At 46.4% G+C, this 22228-nt stretch overlaps 1 protein-coding gene across 1 annotated transcript in view; it reads right to left on the bottom strand.

Annotated features, from left to right (window-relative positions):
• TENM2 (teneurin transmembrane protein 2) overlaps positions 1–22228 on the bottom strand; it is a 554076-nt gene that overhangs the window by 92691 nt on the left and 439157 nt on the right. The window contains exons 13-16 of the mRNA XM_055086878.1: positions 10899–11109; positions 6466–6585; positions 2930–3191; positions 1904–2171 (exon numbers count right to left, since the gene is read on the bottom strand). Of these exons, the coding sequence (XP_054942853.1) occupies positions 1904–2171; positions 2930–3191; positions 6466–6585; positions 10899–11109 (861 nt within the window). The remainder of the gene's footprint in view (positions 1–1903; positions 2172–2929; positions 3192–6465; positions 6586–10898; positions 11110–22228) is intronic.

Below are 22228 nucleotides of genomic sequence, written 5' to 3'. Positions count from 1 at the left end.
CATATACCCTGAGAAAACCATAATTCAAAAAGAGTCATGTACCAAAATGTTCATTGCAGCTCTATTTACGATAGCCAGGACATGGAAGCAACCTAAGTGTCCATCAACAGATGAATGGATAAAGAAGATGTGGCACATATATGCAATGGAATATTACTCAGTCTTAAAAAGAAATGAAATTGAGTTATTTGTAGTGAGGTAGATGGACCTAGAGTCTGTCATATAGAGTGAAGTAAGTCAGAAAGAGAAAAACAAATACCGTATGCTAACACATATATATGGAAACTAAGGGAAAAAAAGTTAATGAAGAACCTAGGGGTAATATGGGAATAAAGACACAGACCTACTAGAGAATGGACTTGAGGATATGGGGAGGGGGAAGGGTAGGCTGTGACAAAGTGAGAGAGTGGCATGGACATATATATACTAGTAAACGTAGAATAGCTAGAGCTTGTGGGAAGCAGCCGCATAGCACAGGGAGATCAGCTTGGTGCTTTGTGACCACCTAGAGGGGTGGGATAGGGAGGGTGGGAGGGAGGGAGACGCAAGAGGGAAGAGATATGGGAACACGTGTATATGTATAACTGATTCATTTTGATATAAAGCAGAAACTAACACAACATTGTAAAGCAATTATACTCTAAAGATGTAAAAAAAATAATGGTTGGAGCTGGAGTACATGCAGTGCATTATGATATTCAGTCTTCTTTTTGATGTTGGCTATCATTTTGATATTGGCTAAAGCCTGACATAATATTTATTAAATTAGCCACTGTTTATATTTAAATTCAGTCGTTACTCCAATAACTTACTACTGTCTTTAAGTTATTAACTCCACCCATTGACGAAGCAGAACACAAGGGCAATATTCTGAGCATGTGTAGCCTGCTAGGGCTGTGACTTGAGGCAACTTGCTTACCCTCTCCCTCTTGTCCCATCTGCACAATGGGGATTATGAGAGGGTCTGCTTGATAGGGTTATTGAGAGGTCACCCAAGACAAAGCATTTAGCACAATGCTCTGCAGCAAGGGAGTGTCTGATAAACACTGGCTGCCAATTACAGTGACAATTTCTGAGTTTGCTGGTTTCTTATTTTGGTAACTTATTGCAGTTCTTGAAAACCACAAGCCTACTGGTGAAGAAAATACAGGATTCTGGATTTTAATTAATCCCAGACAGCTTTCTACAAGTAAGAAAATATGCTGGGTAGGTTGATATGAATCCACAGCTCACAACTCTTCAAAGACCGATAACGATATGACCCTGCTCTTATGGTGGTCTTTCTCAAGTGGTAAATCACGTGATTCCCTCAGAGGCAAAGCCTGAAACATAGCATGTGGCTTTCAGCCCCCCTCTAGCTCCGTCTTCTGGTTCTCCGGTTCTGTGCCACCTGAGAGTGTTCCCTCCGGAACATGATCGAGCCCCTGCCTACCTCTCTCCCCATCTCAAATAGTCTCCCTGTCCACTACATTCCAGCCACACTGGCCTATCTCTGTCCTTCAAAAACACCTCCCTCTTCTCTTTCACTGCCAGGAAAAAAATGCTCTTTTCCTGATTTTCACTCGGCTCCTTTTCATTCAAGTCTCTGTTTAAACATCACCTGCTGAGGAACCTTCCCTGAACACCCACCCACCGTTGCCCCTCTTCCCCAGTATACAACACATTTTTATTTTCATATTAGCACCTAACGCTGCTGGATATTTTCTTGTCCAGCCTGTGTTTATTATTTCGATCCCTCAGTAGAATAGGAAGTCCACGGAAGAGGACGCTTGTCTGCTTATGGACCACTGCCTCCCTAGCTACTAGAATAGTTCTTGGCACATACTAGGAACTCAATAAACACAGGTTGATTTAATGCATGCCTACATCCAAGAATCAATAAGGGGTTGAAACTGAAACATACCAACAGCGTCAGAGAGTCCGTAGACCCTTTGGCCATAGGCATCTGTCTTGTCCCAGATGAAGGTGTAGGCCAGGTTGGGAGAGGCCTGGAATGACTTCTGGAAGAGGTGCCCCTCTACAGCTACCATCAGATGAACCTTGATGAGGTTCAGGGGCACCGTGGACTGGGTCATGGTGATCTTCAGCAGCGACTTGTAGCCTGCGGTCCTGGAGCTCAGGTAGCGAAGCTTCACGTTGGAACCAGGGAGCTCAATTTCTTCATGAAGAACCTGGAGAGGAAATGCAAGGTAGATACACTGCATCAAAGGCACCCCGGCAGCTGGGCTGCTTGCAACCCAAGGCTACCTGTCTGCTACCACCCTTACCAAAGCATCACGCCTTACGGGGGAGTGCAAGAACCACTTTCCATGGCTGAGGAGGAAAAAACCCCCAACAACCAAAACTTTATCCTGCACTACCGAGCAAAGTGGCTGAGGTTATGATTTTTGGATTAATAATTATTCTTGGTCACTGTTGTGTTTCTTTTTAAAACCACGCTGTTGGCAAAAGATGTAAATAAGAACAGCAGGCTTTATTGCTAGTTGCATGCAAGGAGGCCACAAGAGGCTGTAATTATATGAACCTGCAACATCCATCGACAATTGCTATAAAGCAACAGGGAGGCAATAATGTAATATGCCCTCTGTCGTAACACTGATGTAGATCATTAAAGCGCCTCTTATCATGTATTTCTGTGACTAACAGGAATAAAAAAGCAAATTGCAGGTGGGTTGCACATATGTGTATTGTTTTTATTCTATTAAAAGCTCCAGTGACTGCCAAAGTCTGGAAACATCTGGAATGTCCAGGAGAGATTCAGTTTTCTCTCCAGTGACTACAAATTCTACTGCGTTCTTACTTTTTGTCCCTCCCACTTAATATTAGTTTCTGGCTTATCCAGGCAGAGAGAGATGGTGGGAGGAAGTCAGCCAGCCAGTTTGGGTCAGGGCAATATTGAGAGTCCCACCCTGGTACCCGGTGCTCTTACCTGGGTCTCAGGCACGATGGGATTCTGCACAGGGGCAGCGCTGAAGAAGGTGGACAGCGGCGAGGAGATGATGATTGGATCCGGCCGGACAAAGCCACTGAGGTCACAGCTGGGGATGGAGTTCTCCTCTGTCTTCATCACCAGAGTGTCCATGGCATAAAAGCTATTCCACGGCAGCCACACGGTACGCTCCTGGCTCATGAACGGGGCTCGCTCAAAGTGCAGGGTCAAGGAGGCGCCGCCGTTGGCGATCAGATCAAACCTGGAGAGGGGGTAAGTGAGCTCAGTGAGAGGGGTGAACTCACCTGCAGACCAGGTAGGTGCTCTGACCTCCAGGCTGAAGGCAGTGGGAGGGGCGGAGCAGGCAGGAGAAGAACATGGGCTTTGTGGGAACCCAAACTCTACCACTTACTAGTTGTGTGACTGTGGGCAAGTTGCTAACCCTCTCTCAGCCCCCGTTTTTTCATCTGTGAAATGGGAATAATTAATACCGATGTCACGGTGTGGCTGAGAGGACGAAATATTGTGATGAATTTGAAGTAGGGGTCGGCCCACTTGGCCCATGAGCTAAAGCCGGCCCACGACCTGTTTTGGTAAAAAGTTTTATTGGCATCTCAGCCATGCCCATTGATTGGCTTATCCTCTCCAGCTGTTTCTGACCTACAGTGGAAGAGCCTGGTAGTTTTAACAGGAACCATATGGCATCAAAGCCTAAAATAGATACTACCTGGCCCTTTACAGAAAGAGAGAGAGAGAGAGAGAGAGAGAGAGAGAGAGAGAGAGAGAGAGGGAGGGAGAGAGAGAGGGAGGGAGAGAGAGAGAGAGTGTATGTGTGTGTGAGAGAGAGAGAGAGAGAGAGAAAGAGAGTGTGTGTGTGTGTCGCCTACAATGATTCGATTCTAGGACACAGGGAGGGGCTCATGAAAGCTTTCTTTTCATCAACCTGTACTGTTTCTGATTTTTTTTTTTTTTTGGTTTCACAGAACCTTAACTTTTTTTGAGATACAATTGACATATAACATTAGTTTCAGGTGTACAACATAATTCGATATTTGTATATATTGTGAAATGATCACCACCATAAATCCATTCATCACTACACCTAGTTACAATTTTTTTTTCTTGTGCTAAAAACTTTTAAGATCTGTCTCAGCAACTTTCAAATATACAATATGGTAATAGTAACTATGGTCACCATGTTATACATACATCCCAGGACTTATTTATCACTAGAAGCATGGACTTTTTAACCCCCTTCATCCATTTTGCCTTGTTTCTGATATGTTTTTCCAAAACACAAATTTATTTGGCATTTGGATGAAATGGTTCTTACTATTTCTGATATTTTTGACAATCGTTCTTAAACTATATTCCTGTTTTCCTCCAGAGCTGGATGGAAGTGTATTACTAGTAAAGTAAAATAAAGGTAGTTCTTCCCCAATTAATGGAAGAGAACGTTAATGGAGAGAAGTCTCTCAATTTTGTGCTTTACTCCTCCACCGGGATCTCAACTCTTTGAGGGCAGTGGTACTCCCTCCCTTGTATACACTTCAGAATCCCCAGCAACCAGCAGAATTCCTGGATCACAGTAAAAAACTCAATGAAAATATACGGACTCACTGGCTTCACTGAATTTTGGTAACGCTTTCAGTGTTTTTCAATAGACATAAAATGAGTGAACATGGAACATATGAATATTAAGGTAAATATCATGGTGAAAGAGTTTATTCTATTAATTTGTTTATATTTTATTTTGGGACATGCATGCTGCTGGGGACGCTTTTTTAAAAAAATTTATTTATTTTTGGCTGCATTGTGTCTTTGTTGCTGCATATGGGCTTTCTCTAGTTGCGGCGAGCGGGGGCTACTCTTGGTTGTGGTGCGCGGGCTTCTCGTTGTGATGGCTTCTCTTTGCTGTGGAGCACGGGCTCTAGGCACAAGGGCTTCAGTAGTCGTGGCACGCGGGCCTAGTTGCTCCGCGGCATGTGGGATCTTCCCAGACCAGGGCTCAAACCTGTGTCCCCTGCATTGGCAGGCAGATTCTTAACCACTGCGCCACCAGGGACGCCCGGGGATGGTTTTGTATAGGGTACAGGAGAGTCAAATGTTTTCAAGTGAAATTGTTCCTCGTTGGGATGATAGCATCAAACCACCCATATCTGTGGCACACGCCACTACACAACAGACTGTGGGATCCCTCGGAGCATTTCCAAACACATCCTGTGACTTCCAGGGCTTTGCTACCTGGACAAGCTGAAGAATCACTGATCCATGAGGTTGGATACATGAGCTGGGAAGTGGATGTAGGCGATAATTAGTCAGGAAGCAGCTGAGAGGGATGGGGCAGCATAAGGTGGGGAGAAACATGAGACCAAGGACTCAGAAATGTCCTCTGGTGTCATCACAGGACTTAACAGGGCAAGAACACTGGCTTCTAAGAATGAACAAGCACCGAGGCAGCTCGGCATGGTACACCTTCACAGTCCTAGCGCTTTCAGCTAATTAGAATTGCCTGCACCTAGTGAATACCGAGAATATTTGGTTTCAGAGGTGAAAATAGGAGGACAGGGCTACTGTCCTGGGCTGGTGATTTTTGAAACTACCTGCAAGGCTACCTTAGGACATTAGGAAAAAAGGCCAGATTCTTCACCAGAGAAAGGCAAGATTCACAGCACATGATACGTTTTTGATTTTCCAGGTTCCAGTTTTACAGAAAAAGTGTTGCATCAGATTTACATCAACAGTCTCCTCTTTCATTTGGAATAGAATTCAATAGTGTGTCTCTGTGTGTTTTAAGGCTAGGGTGGGTGAGTTGTTTTCCCCTTCCCACAGATTTCGTTTCTTCTTTTAATCTTTTTCTTTAAATTTCAAGTCCATGCCCAACGGATTAAGGAAACGACAGAGCTTTCATCTTGATGGAGGCTGCATGGGTGCAGGTTTTCAATCAGAAGATAATAGGGAAAGGTTGCCTCCTTCACACCGCAGGGTGACAGCTAAATGTATCTAATTAGGCTTCTCTGATTACATCCCACCCCCTCAAAACAGGAGCAAAAATAACACAACTCCTAAAGCCACAGATGAAAGCAGAAGGGGTTCACCACAGGACACTGTGGCATGTGGATCCTTGTCACCCTGCACTGCCTTTGATTTAAAATAAAATAGGAGTGAGGTTCCAAGAGCTACTCTCCCTTCCTTCTGGCCTCTGCCACTCAACACCAACACACACACACACACACACACACACACACACACACACACACACACAGAGAAAAGCAGAAAAGCATTTACCTGCCATGGAAAAAGCATTGCTGTGGGCAGCCCTGGAGAGGTTGGCCATTCTAGTTATTTTCCATTTCTGAGACCATACTAAAAACAAAATATATATATATATGGGGGGGGGGATTCTCCCTAGAGATCTGGCCTGGTGGGTCTCCCCCCAGTCCACAAGGGGGAGGCACGGGGTTCCAAGCCAACAGCACCATCTGTCTCTTTGCAGCCTCAGTCCTAAGTAAGTGGAGCCCCACAAAGCTACTTACGTGCCATCTTGGCGGGTAATGGTGTAGCCGTATTTTGGATACTTGACAAAAGACACGTTCACACCAATCAGGGGAGTTCCATCTGTAGTTACTACTTGGCCTCGGATGAGAGAAACCAAGCTGAGAGAAAGAGAAACACAAGCTCTTGAGCCCCAGGCAGGAGAACCAGGGGACCAAGGGGGTGTCGCAGAGTTCCCCTTCCCCATTGCCCACTCCCCATCCTCATCGGGTCCCTAAGGCAAGGACGAGAACTTTAAACATGAACTTCTGGCTTCACACGATCACATCTCAATGAGAGATGTGGGCCGCAGGGACGTCTCAATGCTGGCGTTACCCCAGGAACAGTCTGGGGTGAAGTCCACGGGCAGCATCTTCAGTCATTCTGCTGGGCGATGGGGTCCCCTGTGCACATTACCTCTGCCCTCAGCCTCACTCCGTTTCTTGACATCACTTGCCTTTTGCTTGGCCCAAGCCTCAGGCTGCCCCTCATCACTCATGTTTGTGCCTTAGCCTGGCACGGAGAGTATTATCCTCGGGTGAGAGCTTCCCCATCTGCCTACTCATTTCCTTTTTTGGCTGTGGGGGAAGGCACTGTACTCTTCTCCTCCAGGCTGGGATGACAGAGCGAGTGGGGGGTTGGGTGGTAGGAGCACACAAAGGTTTTTTATGAGGCTGGGACATCTACATACATTATTTTTGTTGTTGTTGCCCTTTAAGAGCAAAATTTCTCACAATCCATGGCATCCTGAGGAAAAGAGAACATTAGAGAATTTTTTTTTTTTTTTCTGGTAGAACTATCTTGGATTCTGGATTCCGTGTAACTATGTAGTTCTCTTACATCAAATTCCTGCTACCAGGATTTGGGGCAGGGGAGCGGGGAGGTGGTCTATACCTCTCAACTTTCTGCCACCATGAGAGAAAGCCCCCCTCTCTCCAGATCATGGTAATTAGAACTTTCCCAAAGATGCCAGCAATCAACCAGCTCCTTCTGGGAAATCCCATAAAGCAATAGAGATGCCACAATAGTCTACTCAAAATCCATGGAGAGAGAATGCACACGCCTCCCTTCACCTGAATTCTCCTGACTTCAAAGAGAAATGGGCTAATGAGAAGTTCCATTTTTGTACTAAGTTTCCAGCCTACCAGGCAGGTTTGCAGCTGTATTGTTGGCCTTCAAGCCACTGGGCAATTTGGCGAAGGCAGAGAGGTTCTCAGGCGTCCAGATTCTCGGACACACTCCCAATTTCTGGACCAGGTAATAAAGCTGACCCGTTCTTTGCCAGGATCTTGTCCAAGTCTGCTCAATTTTTGGAATGCACTTACTTCTGCAGTCCCAGGTGAACCAAAAACTGGAGGGATGCTCCCTCTAAGCACCTCTCTTTTTATTAGCAATCCCCCCAGCTGTTCATCTCCGACCCCTTGATGATCTCAGGAGGGTTTAGACTGTTCCACTGACAGCTCTAATTGTCTGCTACTGGCTGCCTAACAAATGAATTCCATTTTTAGCTGGTTCCAACCACAATGCTACAGTCTTTTGAAAGTGGAAAACTAATTTATGAAAATAATTCTTTCGTTCAATTCCATTTCCTTATCTTAGCTCAGACTAAGATTTCTTTCAGGCCTTCCTAGACACTATTTTAAAATCAATGATGTGTGTTGATGACCACAAGGTACAAGCTGCTTGTGATGAGAAAACAAAATTGGGAGTACATCTCACAGTAGAGTATTTTTCCCCTCCATTTTTTATACAACTGTTATTTCTTTTAAATCATTCCTGTAGCATAAGACTTTGCAGAGTGCCATAGGAATAAAGGGAGCTGGGTTGCCTGTGATTTCTACCCTCTATTTTCCTAATTCTTCATTGCTGCTGGCTTCCTATCGTCTCTAGGCAGTCGATTCGCAGAAAAGATTCAGCTAAGACATGCTAGCAGTTCGTTTCTATTTATGATTATGGGTGTGTAACAATTATCACATTATCTAGATAGTGAGATCTGCTCTATAAATTATAGTGGTGGAGTCCAGGCATTTTAGTTATTTTTGTATGCCATTATCTAGGGGAAACGCCTTCTTAGAAGTCTTGAATTAAGCTCTTTTTTACTCCTAGCTTTGTCTTTCATTATTTGTCAGAGGATAATGCACTGAAATTCACATGCTTGGTGAACTTCAACCTACGTCTTGGAGTAACATTTTGCATTTCTGAATTATGGATCCAAGCCGACATGCTGGAGCGTGGGCTCATTTGGGTGGTGCTATTGATTGCCACCTTCAGAGCTTCAGAGAAGCTTTCTCTAAAGCAAGCTTCTTTTGCCCAGATCTCTGGGGCTGGTATAGTCTACCAAATGTTCTGGAGTCCCTGCCTGCTCCCCTACATCTTGCCTCTAACTCAGGGTGCCTTCTGGGAGTGGTAACTGCTGGTGAGGAGAATAAGACTGATTTTCAAGGCACAGGTGAAGAAAGAGTATGAAGAGGAGATGAGGAAATTACTGGATTTAGGGTAGAAATAATACAATGTTAATAGGAAGCCGACTGAAACAGAGCACGAGCCTTTGAAAGGTGCCCTTACAGTATAAGCAAACTGTATGCAAACCTCACCGAAATGCTCATGGACTAGTGCAAGGGCCTGTCATGGGTCTCTGGCAATGGCAATTATGTTCGTAATTAAAAAGAAACATACCTACACAATCCCTGTCCCAGAACTGGGATTTAATAAGCAGAGAAAAGATTTTTTTGTTCCAAGATCTGTGGTTTAATTTTTGAGGGTTACTTATATTCAAATAATATTACTGTGTGTAGTATAATCTGTACATATTAATTTAATTTTAACAATCAAGAAAATAAAGTTTGAGGTTAAATAACTTGCCTAACATGACACAGCTAGAGGGTGGGGGGGGGGGCGCTGAAATAGACAAGGGCTGAGATTATTTTTTCTTTTCTATTTTATTTTTAGTAAAACCAGAACAGAGAGAGGCTAAAGTTGCTGGCCCAAGGTGACCTCATTAAGAACCCTCATAGTCAAAGAGCTGCCAGGAATTGGGGCTGCACAGCTTCCCAGAGAGTTCTAAGGGGCTGTAGAATTAATTGGCTGTACCATTTACCCACCACCTCCCCATCCCACCCTCGCCAGGCTCTCCCAGGGAGGAGCGGCGTCTCAGTCATGGCCTGATGATGTTTCCTCCCCAAAGTCTAATGAGGGGGCCTCCAAGACAATCACTTATAAAGGTAAGGGCTCCTCTAAGAAGTAAAGTCTGGTATTTCCTTCACCAGCGAGAAGCCTGCTTAAGCAGTGTTATTTCCCAAGTTGCTTCAGGGTCTGCCCAGACCTAAGTGAGGATGAAGAAAACTAAGAGAAAGATGGCATGAAGAGGGCTGTCAGAGGGGTAAGGGGGCAGGGACAAGTTCCTAGTTCCTAGAGGTTCCCAGTTCTTATTTCTCCATGAGAAGGGGCGCCCCCAAGAAGATCACACCCACCATCCTCACATCTGCGGACACCAGCGTTATCTGGACCCAGTCCAACCCAGAGTGAGATCAGAGATGTGCAGGCAGGCCTGAAGAAGATCCCTGCCTCTCCTATCCTTCCGTCCACCCTCAGAATCAGAAACAGTGCCTAGAAGACAGAACGGGCCAGGGGGTATCTCAAAGTCAACTCTTCCCCTTGCTTTGTTCTCCAGGGGTACACTTCTAACCTGCCCTGGGGGGGAGGGGGAGGAGAGGCCAAGCTGATTACAAAATAAATCCAGAATTTGCCTCTAGAATATTCATAAGCCTCAAATTAGCAACTGAGAGCAAATGGAAACTCAAGAGAAACCCCCATCCCACCCCCACCCTCCGCCATTTTGGAATGAGAAGGGGACACGCACTGGCACAATGCCTAGCACAAAGTAGGCAATTAGCAGATGCAACTGATGGGGTGGGTGACTGTGAGGATTAGAGCCAATCTACTTCAAGTCTCTAGCTCATCACAGGCGTTCAATAAATTCTAGCAACTGGCATCATCTTGACTCTAAGATGCCACAAATGATAAGTTGTGTTATTAAGTTTATAACCGCTTTTAAAAAATACTCTGTTGAATGAAATATTTCAGTGATGATCAAACAAGAGCCACAATGAGAGGTATTCTAAAAGGAGACTTAATATAACAATAATGTCATAAAATAATAGATCATAAAAATGATCTAGAAACAAGGCAATCAACAGGTGTCTCTAAGCAGGTTCTGGGTTGCAGGTGGCCAGATCCCATAGAGGGACCAGGACTCTGCTCTGGAGCTTGACCCACAGAGAGGAAAGGGGCTCCTATGAACCAGAGCAGGGAGCTGCTCCCATGGGATAGTTTCCAGGCCAACTAGGCCCACAGAAAAACCAGGAGCACTTCCTCCTGCTCGGACAGGAAGGGAAGCAGCGACCTCAGCCACCTGCGGGGACAGAAGGGCACCTACCTGCTGTTGAAGGGGTTGTCTCCAGGAATGATGTGGGTGCTGTCTTTGCCGGCCAGGAGCTTGATGCGGTCGTAGAAGGACTTCACTGCGGGTGAGTCTGTCTGGCCCTGCTGAATGATGTCCAGGGGGTCCCGGGACCCCCGGCAGAGCAGGCTGTTCTGACAGGCTGCCTGCAGGCAGCAGTCAGGGTCCAGGCAGTCCACCAGGCCATCTGGAAGGGCAGAGACAGAGCCAGGGGTCAGCAGATTTCATGGCACAAAGCTGCTCTGAGATGCTAACACCTTTGTCCCGAGCAGCCTCAACCTTTCCCAACAGTCTGAATTGGCAGGTTTCACACAAGAAGCCTAGTATTATTCCACTATATACTCACAGGAAATAAAAGACCGAAAGGAAATAATTGAGAATGCGGACTAACGGTTATCCCCAGGTAGTAGATTAGTGTGTTTCTCTCTTTTTCTTTCTTGTATTTTTCTGGAATTTCTACTTTTTCTATCATGAGCAAGTATTATTTGAGTGGTTGGTGATAAAAACAAACACGTTGCTCTTAAACAACATAGTGCAAAAAATTACCTGCTGCCAGATCTCAGGGGCCCGTGCTGATGGGTGTGCAAGTCATCAAAATGCATGGGATTCCTTAAATCTTGCTTTAATGGAGAAAAGCATTTAGTCCCTTCTCCCTCTAAGCCAGGGAGGGTACTGCTGACTAGTGGGAGAACCAGGGTGATGAGTCTGACACTTTCCAGGAAATGTGGAGAAATGGCTTTAGCTTGAGCACCCACAAACTAAGCCATTAGTTTCCCCAATTGCTTCTGGAACTACCTTCCCCATACCTGCAGGACTTTGAACATTCTGATTTATTTGCCTAGATTCCTGCCCCTCCACCTCTTTCCTGAGCTGATTCCTATTCATCTACCCTTCAACAAATATCTGGGTGCCATCCCTCTTTGGGAAATAAAACAGGGAACAAAGAATGATGGTGGGGCTTTCCTGGTGGCGCAGTGGTTGAGAGTCCGCCTGCCGATGCAGGGGAACCGGGTTCGCGCCCCGGTCCGGGAGGATCCCACATGCCGCGGAGCGGCTGGGCCCGTGAGCCATGGCCGCTGAGCCTGCGCGTCCGGAGCCTGTGCTCCGCGACGGGAGAGGCCACAACAGTGAGAGGCCCGCATACCGCAAAAAAAAAAAAAAAAAAAAGAAAGAATGATGGTGTCTGTCCTTAAGGAGCTGACAGTATAGTGGAGGAAACAGATTATGACTCATCCTTTAAAACCCAGACTAGGGGTGGCCTCCTCCAGGAAGCCTTCCTGATGATGCCCCGGCTAGGTTAGGTATTCCCTTTCCGTGTGTCCCGGAATCAGAGGTTCTCAGAGAATGGTTTTGCATCACAATCCTGTGGGGAGAATCAAGGGCCTAGCCCAGAGCTCCCCAGGCACAGCTTCCAGGAGCAGGTCCTGGAGTCTGCACTTTAAACATGATTCTCAGGTGATTCTAATGCACAAGAAATAGTAGAAACCACTGTTAAAGCCAACTTCCTCGTACTAGAATTAATTGTCTCCGTATGCTTGCCTTCCTGTCTGGAAAATGAGCTCTTTGAAAAGAACAGTGTCGTATTCGTTTTTATATTCATGCCTCGCTTAGTGCCAACCATGGAATCAGGCACTCAACAAATGTTTGTTGAATGAGTAAATGACTGTTTCCCATTCCTCACATGTCTGTTAGGGCTGAGGATGGGGGTGTTTAGGGCAGTGTTTGCTCCTTAGAATGCCTATTAGAATGGATTAGTTAGCCAACCCTTCTTCACTCTGCTGGGAATTGGTTGAATACACAGTGTAGGAGCTTGGAGAGTAACTTGCTTACATGTAACTCCTTGATTTGATAGCGAGGCATTTTGGGGCCATAATTAGCATCACAGAAACATGCACTCCAACCCTGGGCTGTGACTTGACAAACACTTGAACTGGAACACTGAATCGGAGGCCTGGCTGTGTGCTTTAAATTTACCACAGTGTAATTTTTTGGCATTACCCTTTACGTTTGGTTCCACTAATGAAATTGAAATATTTAATTTCACCAAAGTTCCACTGTAATTTAGCAATTAATGTACAATGATTTTAATGGATTACTTTCTTCTTAGCAAACAAACAAATTAGGAGGTGGCGTGTTCTGCTCGGCTTTAAATTACTAAAACTAGCCTCTCATTTTCCACATGGGCAAATGTTGCTCGTGTGCCTCGTAACACATTTAGATTTACAAAATTTTCTGGAAGCGCAGACACAGGAGGGTGAGCAGGCATGCATGCTTGAAATTTAGAGACTTTCAAAGTCATGGCTCTGAGCACCTCAGCCTGATGTGCTGGTTGAATCGGGTGCCCTCCGGGGGCCCGCAAATCTCAGACCCAAGAAACGGTGCTGGAGAACTGTATCTCAGCAGCAGAATGATGCTGAGGTACCATTTCAGACCCACGTTCAGATCATCCAGTGGCTCCCAGGGTCCTTGGCAGAATAAGAAAAAGAAAAGAATAGAAAATAAAAAAGGCAGAGTATTCTGCCTCTACCATCACCTTCCATGGAGCGCCTTCATTAGACAGAAGGAACCCACCGCGGAACGCCTGCTTCAGATTTAAAAATATCCTGCTGAGACATGTTGGCAGTGCTTCATCCAGCCACTGCAGAAACTTCTCAGGTGAGAAGAAAGCCACTGTTATTAGCACTATAGAGTTCTTTAAGGCCACCGGCCTCTTCCCATTAGGAGTTCCATCCATCTCTGGTGGCCTTTCCCTCCTGAAGCTGGGAATGTGCCACCTCCCACCCCCAACCCTTTCCCACCCACTCCATACAACCAGCTTGAGGGCCTCACATCAGGATCGAATAATAAATTACAACAGGCTTTGCCTATTAAGCACTGAACGTTTTCCTCTCCCACCCCCCTCCAGTCTGCTACTCCTTCTGTGACTGTGACTGCTTCAAAAGCATGGACCTCAAATTTCACCACTGTTTTGTTGACTCCAGGCTTTTTATTCAAGGGCCTGTCTGGCAGGAGATGTCCTACAAACACATTCAGCAATAGCAGATGGCAAATGCTAACAAAAAGGGGATAAGAAGGATAGAAATGATTTCCTCCTACATATTTACATTTACCTGCTCCAGAGATGGCGCATTGGGGGTTCTATCCATTTCTAAGTGTGAGCATACGTTACGCCTGTAATGACCTCATCATGTTTCGTGATTATGGCCTGCTGCCGCCGAACATTTGCAGACAACACTGTGAACTTGAAACTGGCACTCCAATCTCCCCGTGGCCTGTCAGTCATGAGAAGCGCATCTTAATGCCAGCAAGCCCCTCGCATGGAGTCTGACATGGCAATCTTCAGTAAATTACCCTGTCACTGACAATCTTGCAGTTATCTCGCAAACAATCAAGCAGGCAATCAAACCGTTCTGAATTGCCAGTTCAGGACCTGAGATGCTGCCAACGTCTCCATTCAACAGGGGCATGAAAGCGGCACAGCCCCTCTATGACACTGGACGATTTATTTTTTTATTTATCCACCTCCTTATTTGTTTGTCTGCTTGGCTTTTTTCCTGGTGAGAGAGGTTTGCAGAGTCTTCGAAAAGGGCCCCATTCTGACGCAGCGGTTATGGGAAAGTGACCCAGGCCTTCCCCATCGGCTCACGGTGGTGCCCTGCGTCTGCTTAATAAACATCCTCATTGACTCCACTCTGTGAGATGTGGCCGCCGCCTATCATCTAGGTCCTTTCTGTTAGAACGCACGCTGAATCATAGCTCTGGTGTGTTCCACACACATACGTCATACTCTAATTGTAATGGCCACTTCAGAGAAATATGGACGTGGAGAAACTTTCTGGGAACGGTAGGTTAGACATCCTTTGTCTTGCTTTTGATAAAGGAAATCAGAGAATCTTTCATAACAGTTCTGGCAACGTGATGCAGAAATCAGGTTAAGGCTACATTGAAGCCTTTGGATTGGAATTCCCAAGGCAAAAAGCCAGAAAATCTATACAGCGTCAGAGGTAAGAGCCTGGCCTGTGGAATCCTCTAGGCCCTGGCTGTGTGAGCTTAGAGAGATAATCAACCTGGCTGAAACTCAATTTCTTTGCCTTTAAAACTGAGTGATAACAATGCATATATCATAGGGTTATGTGATGGGGAGTTGACAGATATAGTATCAGTCTGGCATACAGTATGTGTTCAATGAACAGTAGGTATTACTATAACCAGAAACTCCCTGAAGTTTTCCACTTTTTCAATTTATAAAAACTGGACATAAAAATAAATGAAATGAATGTCCCCTGATTAGAGTCATTCACTGGCATGTGCTATAAGGTAGGATGCATCTTGGCAAGAATGCTATCTTTTCAAAGAGTGATAAGATAATAATAACGGGTGGTAATAATAAATGCTATATATTGCACAGGATTTACATATATTCTTGATTTAAATCCTCATGGTAACCCTACAAAGCAGAATAATATAACCCTTAAGCTGCAGACTCTGGACCAGGGTATCTGGGTTTGAATCTCAGATCAGCGACTACCAATCTGCTGACCCTGGACAATTAACTGCTCTGTGCCTCAGTTTCCTTACGTACAAAAAGAAGAAGATGATAACATTAGAAGGTGCTGTTGGGAGGATGAAAGCAGTTATTATGTATTCAGGACTTGGAAGAGCGCCTGGTGTAGCAAGCACTCACTAAACTGTGTATTATCCCCCGCATCACGGTATCACCCATCCTATAGAGTTGGAAACTGAGGCTCAGAGAAGCCGAGGATATCCAAGAGGCAGAGCAGCAGCTTTGGAGCAAAAGTAGGAAAAGGCAACCCATGAGATCATCATCCATGTCTTCTTCATTATCGGAAGGAGGAGATGTTTCCTTCCCAAAGGGAGGCTGAAGACAGGGCAATGGACACCCATCAAGCTGGGAAAGTGTGAGCAGCCATGAGATTTAATCACTTCTGAAGGCCTGTCTGCTCCTAAAGCTGGGGAAGTGTTTGGCTGTTTGAGATGAACATCTGAAAAGGAATCAACATGAGAAACAAGATGCCTGGGAATTCATTCCCTGCAAGGCAGGCTGCCGAGGACCACACTATTTACCTGTGAGACTCAAAGCCCCTTTCAGCTGTTTACTGCTGGCACAAGGTTGCACTTCTGGGTGGGCTGCAGGTTTTTTGTTTGTTTGTTTTTGTTTTTGCGGTACGCGGGCCTCTCACTGTTGTGGCCTCTCCCGTTGCGGAGTACAGGCTCCGGACGCGCAGGCTCAGCGGCCATGGCTCACGGGCTTAGCCGCTCCGCGGCATGTTGGATCTTCCCGGACCGGGGTACGAACCCGTGTCCCCTGCATCGGCAGGCGGACTCTCAACCACTGAGCCACCAGGGAAGCCCAGGGCTGCAGGTTTGTGTCAGCCGTTTCCACCCCCTGCCTAGTTTGCTCTGCAAGACTTTTTAAGGAGCTCCTAAACAGTCAAGAGATTTAACCTCAAAGCCTTAACTGAACACCTACTAGTGATGCCACACTCAGGGGGAAGGGCGTCACGGGTAAACAGAGAGGTTACAGAGAAGCCACAGCAAACATCTGAATATTTCCAAGTTGGCGGAAACATGCCCAGCTTCTCTGTCTCAGGAAGGCTGCCTGAGTCCATGCATCACTCCTACACGGAAGCAAAGTCTCCGGGAATGAGAGGAGATTTATTTCATTTATTTCCTCTTTGATCTTCGTAAACTGGGCAGCTTTGGGAGACTCCAGATGGAAGCATTTGGGTCAGTTTTGGGTGCCTTTTGTTCCCTGCAGCTTGGGATGCAAGTGACTCCCTCTACAACCTGCATGAACTCTCCGGTTTGCTTGGGCGGTAAAGGCTTCAGAGGAAGATCCAAATTTACTTTTCTTAGTTTTATTTTGTGACAGGGTGGCACAAGTCGACTCCCACAATTCACTTCAGGTGCCATGGATAGCGCTGCTAGCGTCTGCATGCAGCACTGGCTTGGGAACTAGGCAGCAGCTCAGATTTGAAAAATGAGCCCCACTTTTCCCAGACCATGGTTTGCCGAGAGACTACCAACCACCAAATCTACCTTCCCCGCTCAGTGGGTCAGGAGGCCGTAGGGTAGACTGGGTAAAACATGGGCTTTGAAGACTCCATAGTCTTTCATTTATAGGATGCTCAAGAACAGGCAAAGTTCATGAATTACAGTAGAAAGTTAGAAATTGTGGTCACCTTAATGGGGAGGTATTAGCTGGAAAAGAATATAGGGGACTTTTCAGGTTCTGGGAATTTTCTAGATCTTCATCTTACTCACTTGGCTTCACAGGTGAATATGTCTATAAAAATTCATCAAGGTATATATTTAAGATTATGCACTTTATGTATTTGCTAACAGACTGACTTCAGGCAAGATAATCACCCTCCCTGTGCCCTGTCTTCCTTATGTACAAAGTAGGCATGATGATGAAAATGGTGATGGTGATGGTGATACTTCAAGGAGCACTGGGAGGATTAAAGAAGACAATCCACATAAGGTCCTTAGAACAGTTGTGAGCACCTAGTAACCTACTAAGTGTCTCTGAGTCATTTCCACTTCTTTTCTTCTTTGTGAGTCTTCCTGGCATCATATATGTTTGTTTCGCATCCAGAGTGAGGTACTTGCCAAATTCTCATTTTCCCAGGAAAAATACAGGGAGTTAAGGTGGTGAATGCAATGTACCCTAGGGCTATTTTTGAGATCGGTTAACAATGGGGAGGTGGGGAAATCAACGAAGCAGTGGCGAGAAGGCAGGAGGCGACAAGCTGGGGCAAGAAGGGAGAGACCTGCGCTGTCTGCTCTTTGTGATGAAAATGAAGAAGGAGCAGGGGGTGCTGGAGAGCACCCTTCTCTGAGGGCTGGCAAAAGCCAAAGGCTCCTGAATTTTAGCCAGCAGCATAAAGGGGTTCTTGAGTCAAAAAGAAATACGGCGACCATAGCATTTGTTTTGTCTCAGGAGTTATTTTGTTTTAAGGTGAGCTCCTGCAGGACTGTCAGTAAAGTGTGGGGGGCTCCTGGCTAATATATTTCTGCCTGGCCCCTATCTACATAAACAATTTGAGTTTCCCAAATCAGCATACCAGCATTATTCTGGCAGCCTGATCTTACATAAGCTTGCAAAACATACACTCCTTCAGCCAGCAGGAGCAATCGCCTTGCCAATCTGCCCTCTAGAATAGAGGCTGGGCATTGGACCCTGAGATAGCTCAGAGAAGCAAATCTTCCGACACCTTAGGGTATCTGGTCAACCCTACATGCGTGGGGGTGGAGGTGAGGAGAGGCAGAGGAGTCAGAGCACCCTGAAAGGGAGAAACAGGGCCCAGGGCTCATGGGGGTCCTAGTCCGGGTGAGGGCGCTCTTCCCAGACAGCATTGCTGATCCTGGCCAGTCCCTGCCACTGGAACAGCACTTAGAAAATTTTAAGGTGGGCACTCAAAAGCTCAGGGAACCACTGGGCTCCTATCCTAGTTAGACATATAACATAATAATACAGGCTTTAGAGTCAGAACGGTCTGGTTTTAAAACCTGTTCTATCATTCATTAGCTACGTAAATTTGGCAAGTGACTGACCTCCTGTGACTCAGTGTTCCCGGCTATAGAATGGACTTAATAGCACCTACGTCACCAGAGAGCACGGAGATGCTAAGACGGACCCTGTGAAATGAGAAGATGAAGGTACTGCACTTAACACAGAAGAAGAACTCAATAAATGGAAGCTATTCTTAATGATACTTCCTGCTCTCCACCAGGGAAAGGCACTGTTCTATTTGCATTTTACCCAATGCCTGCTGACAAGTTGGGAGTGAGGGATAATTGAAAGTATTCTGGCTTGATGTAACTAAGAAGTGAAAGGAATGGGCAAGGCTGACTTGATTTAACCTGGCAATATGAGATTAGTTCTTCATTGCTGCTGTTAGGTCTCCCGCATTGCCAACCTTTTAAAGCAATAGATTGGCTGACAGTGTGCTCATTTGGAAGGTTTCACCTGCCATTAATACCCTGGCTGCCTGATGGACTGTCATTCAGCAGGCATCTTGCCTCTCCCTCCACAGGGCAACCACCATCCTTAAACACTGCAAGAAGTAAAATTGTATTTGCGCTCCTTCTGGAAGGCCTGTTGGAAGTTTTCCTCTTGCTTCTTGTCAACTCTTTTTGTCAGTCTGTGAATTCCAAGGGCCGGGATCCTTGCCCCCAAAGCACCTTCCAGCTTTTCTTATAACTTAGCAATGGAAGATCCATCATGTCCAATCAGAGATCTGGCAGAGTGGAGGCCTCCCTGAGAGCTGCTTTGCTGGCTTTCCTAGTCTTCGGGATGGATGTGGGAAAGAAAGCAAAGGCTGCCTAGGACAACCCAGGCACAGTTACTGAAGGCAGGGATATGATCCAGGTAAGACCTCTCTTTGATATGACTCTGGCTTTACCTCGAAGCTACTGGGGCATCTGGTCGACCCCACATGAATGGGGGTGGGGATGAAGGATGGTAGAAATTTTATGACAATGATCTTGAAGTGTGTGTCTAGTTTTGTTTTTTGTTTTTTTTTGAATGGTTCTTCATCAGAAATGAAACAAACGGACAAAAACCAAAACACTATTAACCTAACCCTTTAAAACCAATGCTTCTCAAATTCTAACCAGCATCAGAATCACCTGGGAGAACTTGTTAAAATGTAGATTCTAATTCTGTAGTCCTAGACTGGGGCTTGAGAGCCTGCATTTCTTACAAGCTCCTCGGTGATGCTGACGCTGGTGTTCTGAGCACCGTACTTCTATAAGTCAGGCACTAAACCACTACTGGTCAAGTTGTGCTCCCTGATTTCTTGTTCCGGAATCACCGCAGTGATGTTAAAATACTGATCCCTGTTGTGACACATACCTACTAAATTCCTGAGAGCAGAAACTGGGAATCTGCATTTTAATGAAAAGGCCCCAATGATTCCTTAGTTCACTAAAGCTTGAGACCCCCTGCTCTGAATTATTGAAAACACCTTTCAGATATCCACAGCAGCACTACTGACCCTCAGGAACTAAACCAGCTTTTCCAAATTCTGCCTCCTGGGGATGTTAATAGGGGTTGCCTGAAATAGAAATGGAGGTGGGACAGGAGGGTCTGTGGTCAAATGCAGTTTGGGAGATGCTGGTTAAACAAAGTTAAACTGGTTTAATCACACCAGGAGTTCTCAGAGCCCTTGATGAGTGAGCACGCATTAGGACTCTTTACTGTTGCAATGGAGTGTGCAGTATCTCCTGACCATGGACCCCGTTTGGCTTGGAGCATCTCCCTGCAACAGTCTCCCTGCAATCAGTCTTACTGGTTGCGGAGCACTTCATGAGAACACAGGGCTCTAGGTTTGGGGGTTCTATCCCAGGAAGGACCAGCCAAACCTTCATCTATTCAACAGTCACAAGTGGCAGCCCCTGGCTTGATTGACTGTCTCATAAAATGCAGGTTTTTGGGTGATCAGGCCCAATGCAAACCACGTCATCGCTACTAGCACATCAGCTCAGAGCCTCTGTCCTTGGGCTCCCAGAGCCTCCCCCAAACCAATGCATTTCAGCATAGGGGTCCTGTGCTAGGTGACAGTATCCTGGGGGGTCAGCACGGCCATGAAGTGTTAATGGAAACCATGTCTTATGAGAGTTGATAGTTGGCATTTAGGAAAAGCTTACTAAGTGCCAGGCACCATGCTAAGTGCTTTACATGCATCCTCTCATTAAATCACCACCACAACTCCAGGCATCATTAGCCCTGCTATTTACAGAAGAAGAACTGCAGATTTAGAGAGAGGTTAAATACCTCGCCTAAGACCATGCAGCTTTTGTATGGTGGGGCTGGGTTCTGAACCCAGTTCGCTGCACTCCAATGTTAAATCCTACATGCAGCTGCCATGACAGGTCTGTTACCGGTAAACATTCCGAGTGGCCGATACACAGGAGCTGTTGTACCTGCCACTAAGACATGCTTAGTGCCCGCACCAGGCTCTTTTAGTTAAGGCAGGACTACGTCAAACAGAAGAGGGACAATTTAAAGACATACTGAAGGGCGATTTATTTTTTGGAAAACTGGGACACAGAATGTTTTAGTTGCCCTCCGCCCCAGCTCCTAACTTTACCAGCTCACACTTCTGACTTGGGTGGACCACCACAGGGCTGTGCCCCTCAGCAGTGGCTTAAGCTCCTCTGTGCTTTCTCAGCCTGCATCATGCAACCTTACCCAGACACCATCCAGTAATGCTCACAAGAACCCTTTGAGGAGGCTTCTGTCATCTCTACTTCGCAGATAAAGAAACAGGCTCGGAGAGGTTAAGGGCCTTGCCCACAATCACACAGCAAGTAAATGATGGAGGAGTGACTCCCCCCTAGGCTGTCCACCTCCGAAGCCTACACTCTTTGTTTCTACCCTCCATTCTTCATAGGAGGCTGTGAGTGATCCCAGCCATATCAAGGTTCGCTGTGAATGCTGTAGAATGTGGGGAAGGAAAGGCCAAGCCTTCGGAAAACATTTTTTTTTTTTCTAGTTGCCGTTGCTTTCGGTCTTTCTCTTTCACTCTCTCTCCCTTCTTCGCCTCCCCGTCCTACCGCCGCTTCTCCGCAACCCAGACAGAGCCTCAAGGAATAATGATCTCACTTGATCAGAAAGTTTTCACCTCGGACATCCCTGACAGGCCTCTCTGGCACAGTCTCACCCTTGTTAGCCCAGGGCCATGTTTTTATCCCCAGGGGCTTTCTACCCTGCCTGCAGCTGTCTTCCCCCCTTTCCTGTTACAAAAAACCAGTGGCGACAGAGAGCAGGGGTGTGTGATCTCAGCCACTGATTTCCCCACATGCTCGCCCTTGCCCTGCTGTTTCTGGCCTCTCCCAGCCCAGGCTGCTCCACCCCACACGCCTGTTGACCTCATCAACCACCACTTCCAAGAGCCCACTGACAGGTCAGACAGAAGCGAGCCGATGGCCGGGGAGTGCAGGCCCGGCCGGGGGTGGCAGCCTGGTGGGGTGCCAGGCAGTGACCTGCTGGGCCCCTCAGAAAGGAAAGGGGCTGTCACCACCGACACCTCTGAGCAACAAGCCGGAACAGTTACTTTCCGCCTGAGGAGAGATCCCATCTTTTGGCGGGGGAGGTGGGAGGACCGGCCCCAAAGCTGAGAGAATTAGCAGCTTTGATGACCGTGTGAAGAATAGAGAAATACCCACAGCCCTGCCACTGGGAGAAGGACCAGACTCAGCTATCTACAAACTTCCTGCTAGACTAGGGAAATCAGAAGCATGCATTTCTAAACACGGCCATTACTACACTCCAGGCA

The sequence above is a fragment of the Physeter macrocephalus genome, chromosome 8 (genome assembly GCF_002837175.3).
Source record: "Physeter macrocephalus isolate SW-GA chromosome 8, ASM283717v5, whole genome shotgun sequence".
In the NCBI taxonomy this organism is placed as follows: Eukaryota; Metazoa; Chordata; class Mammalia; order Artiodactyla; family Physeteridae; genus Physeter; species Physeter macrocephalus.
This window is presented reverse-complemented; position numbering and strand designations above follow the sequence as displayed.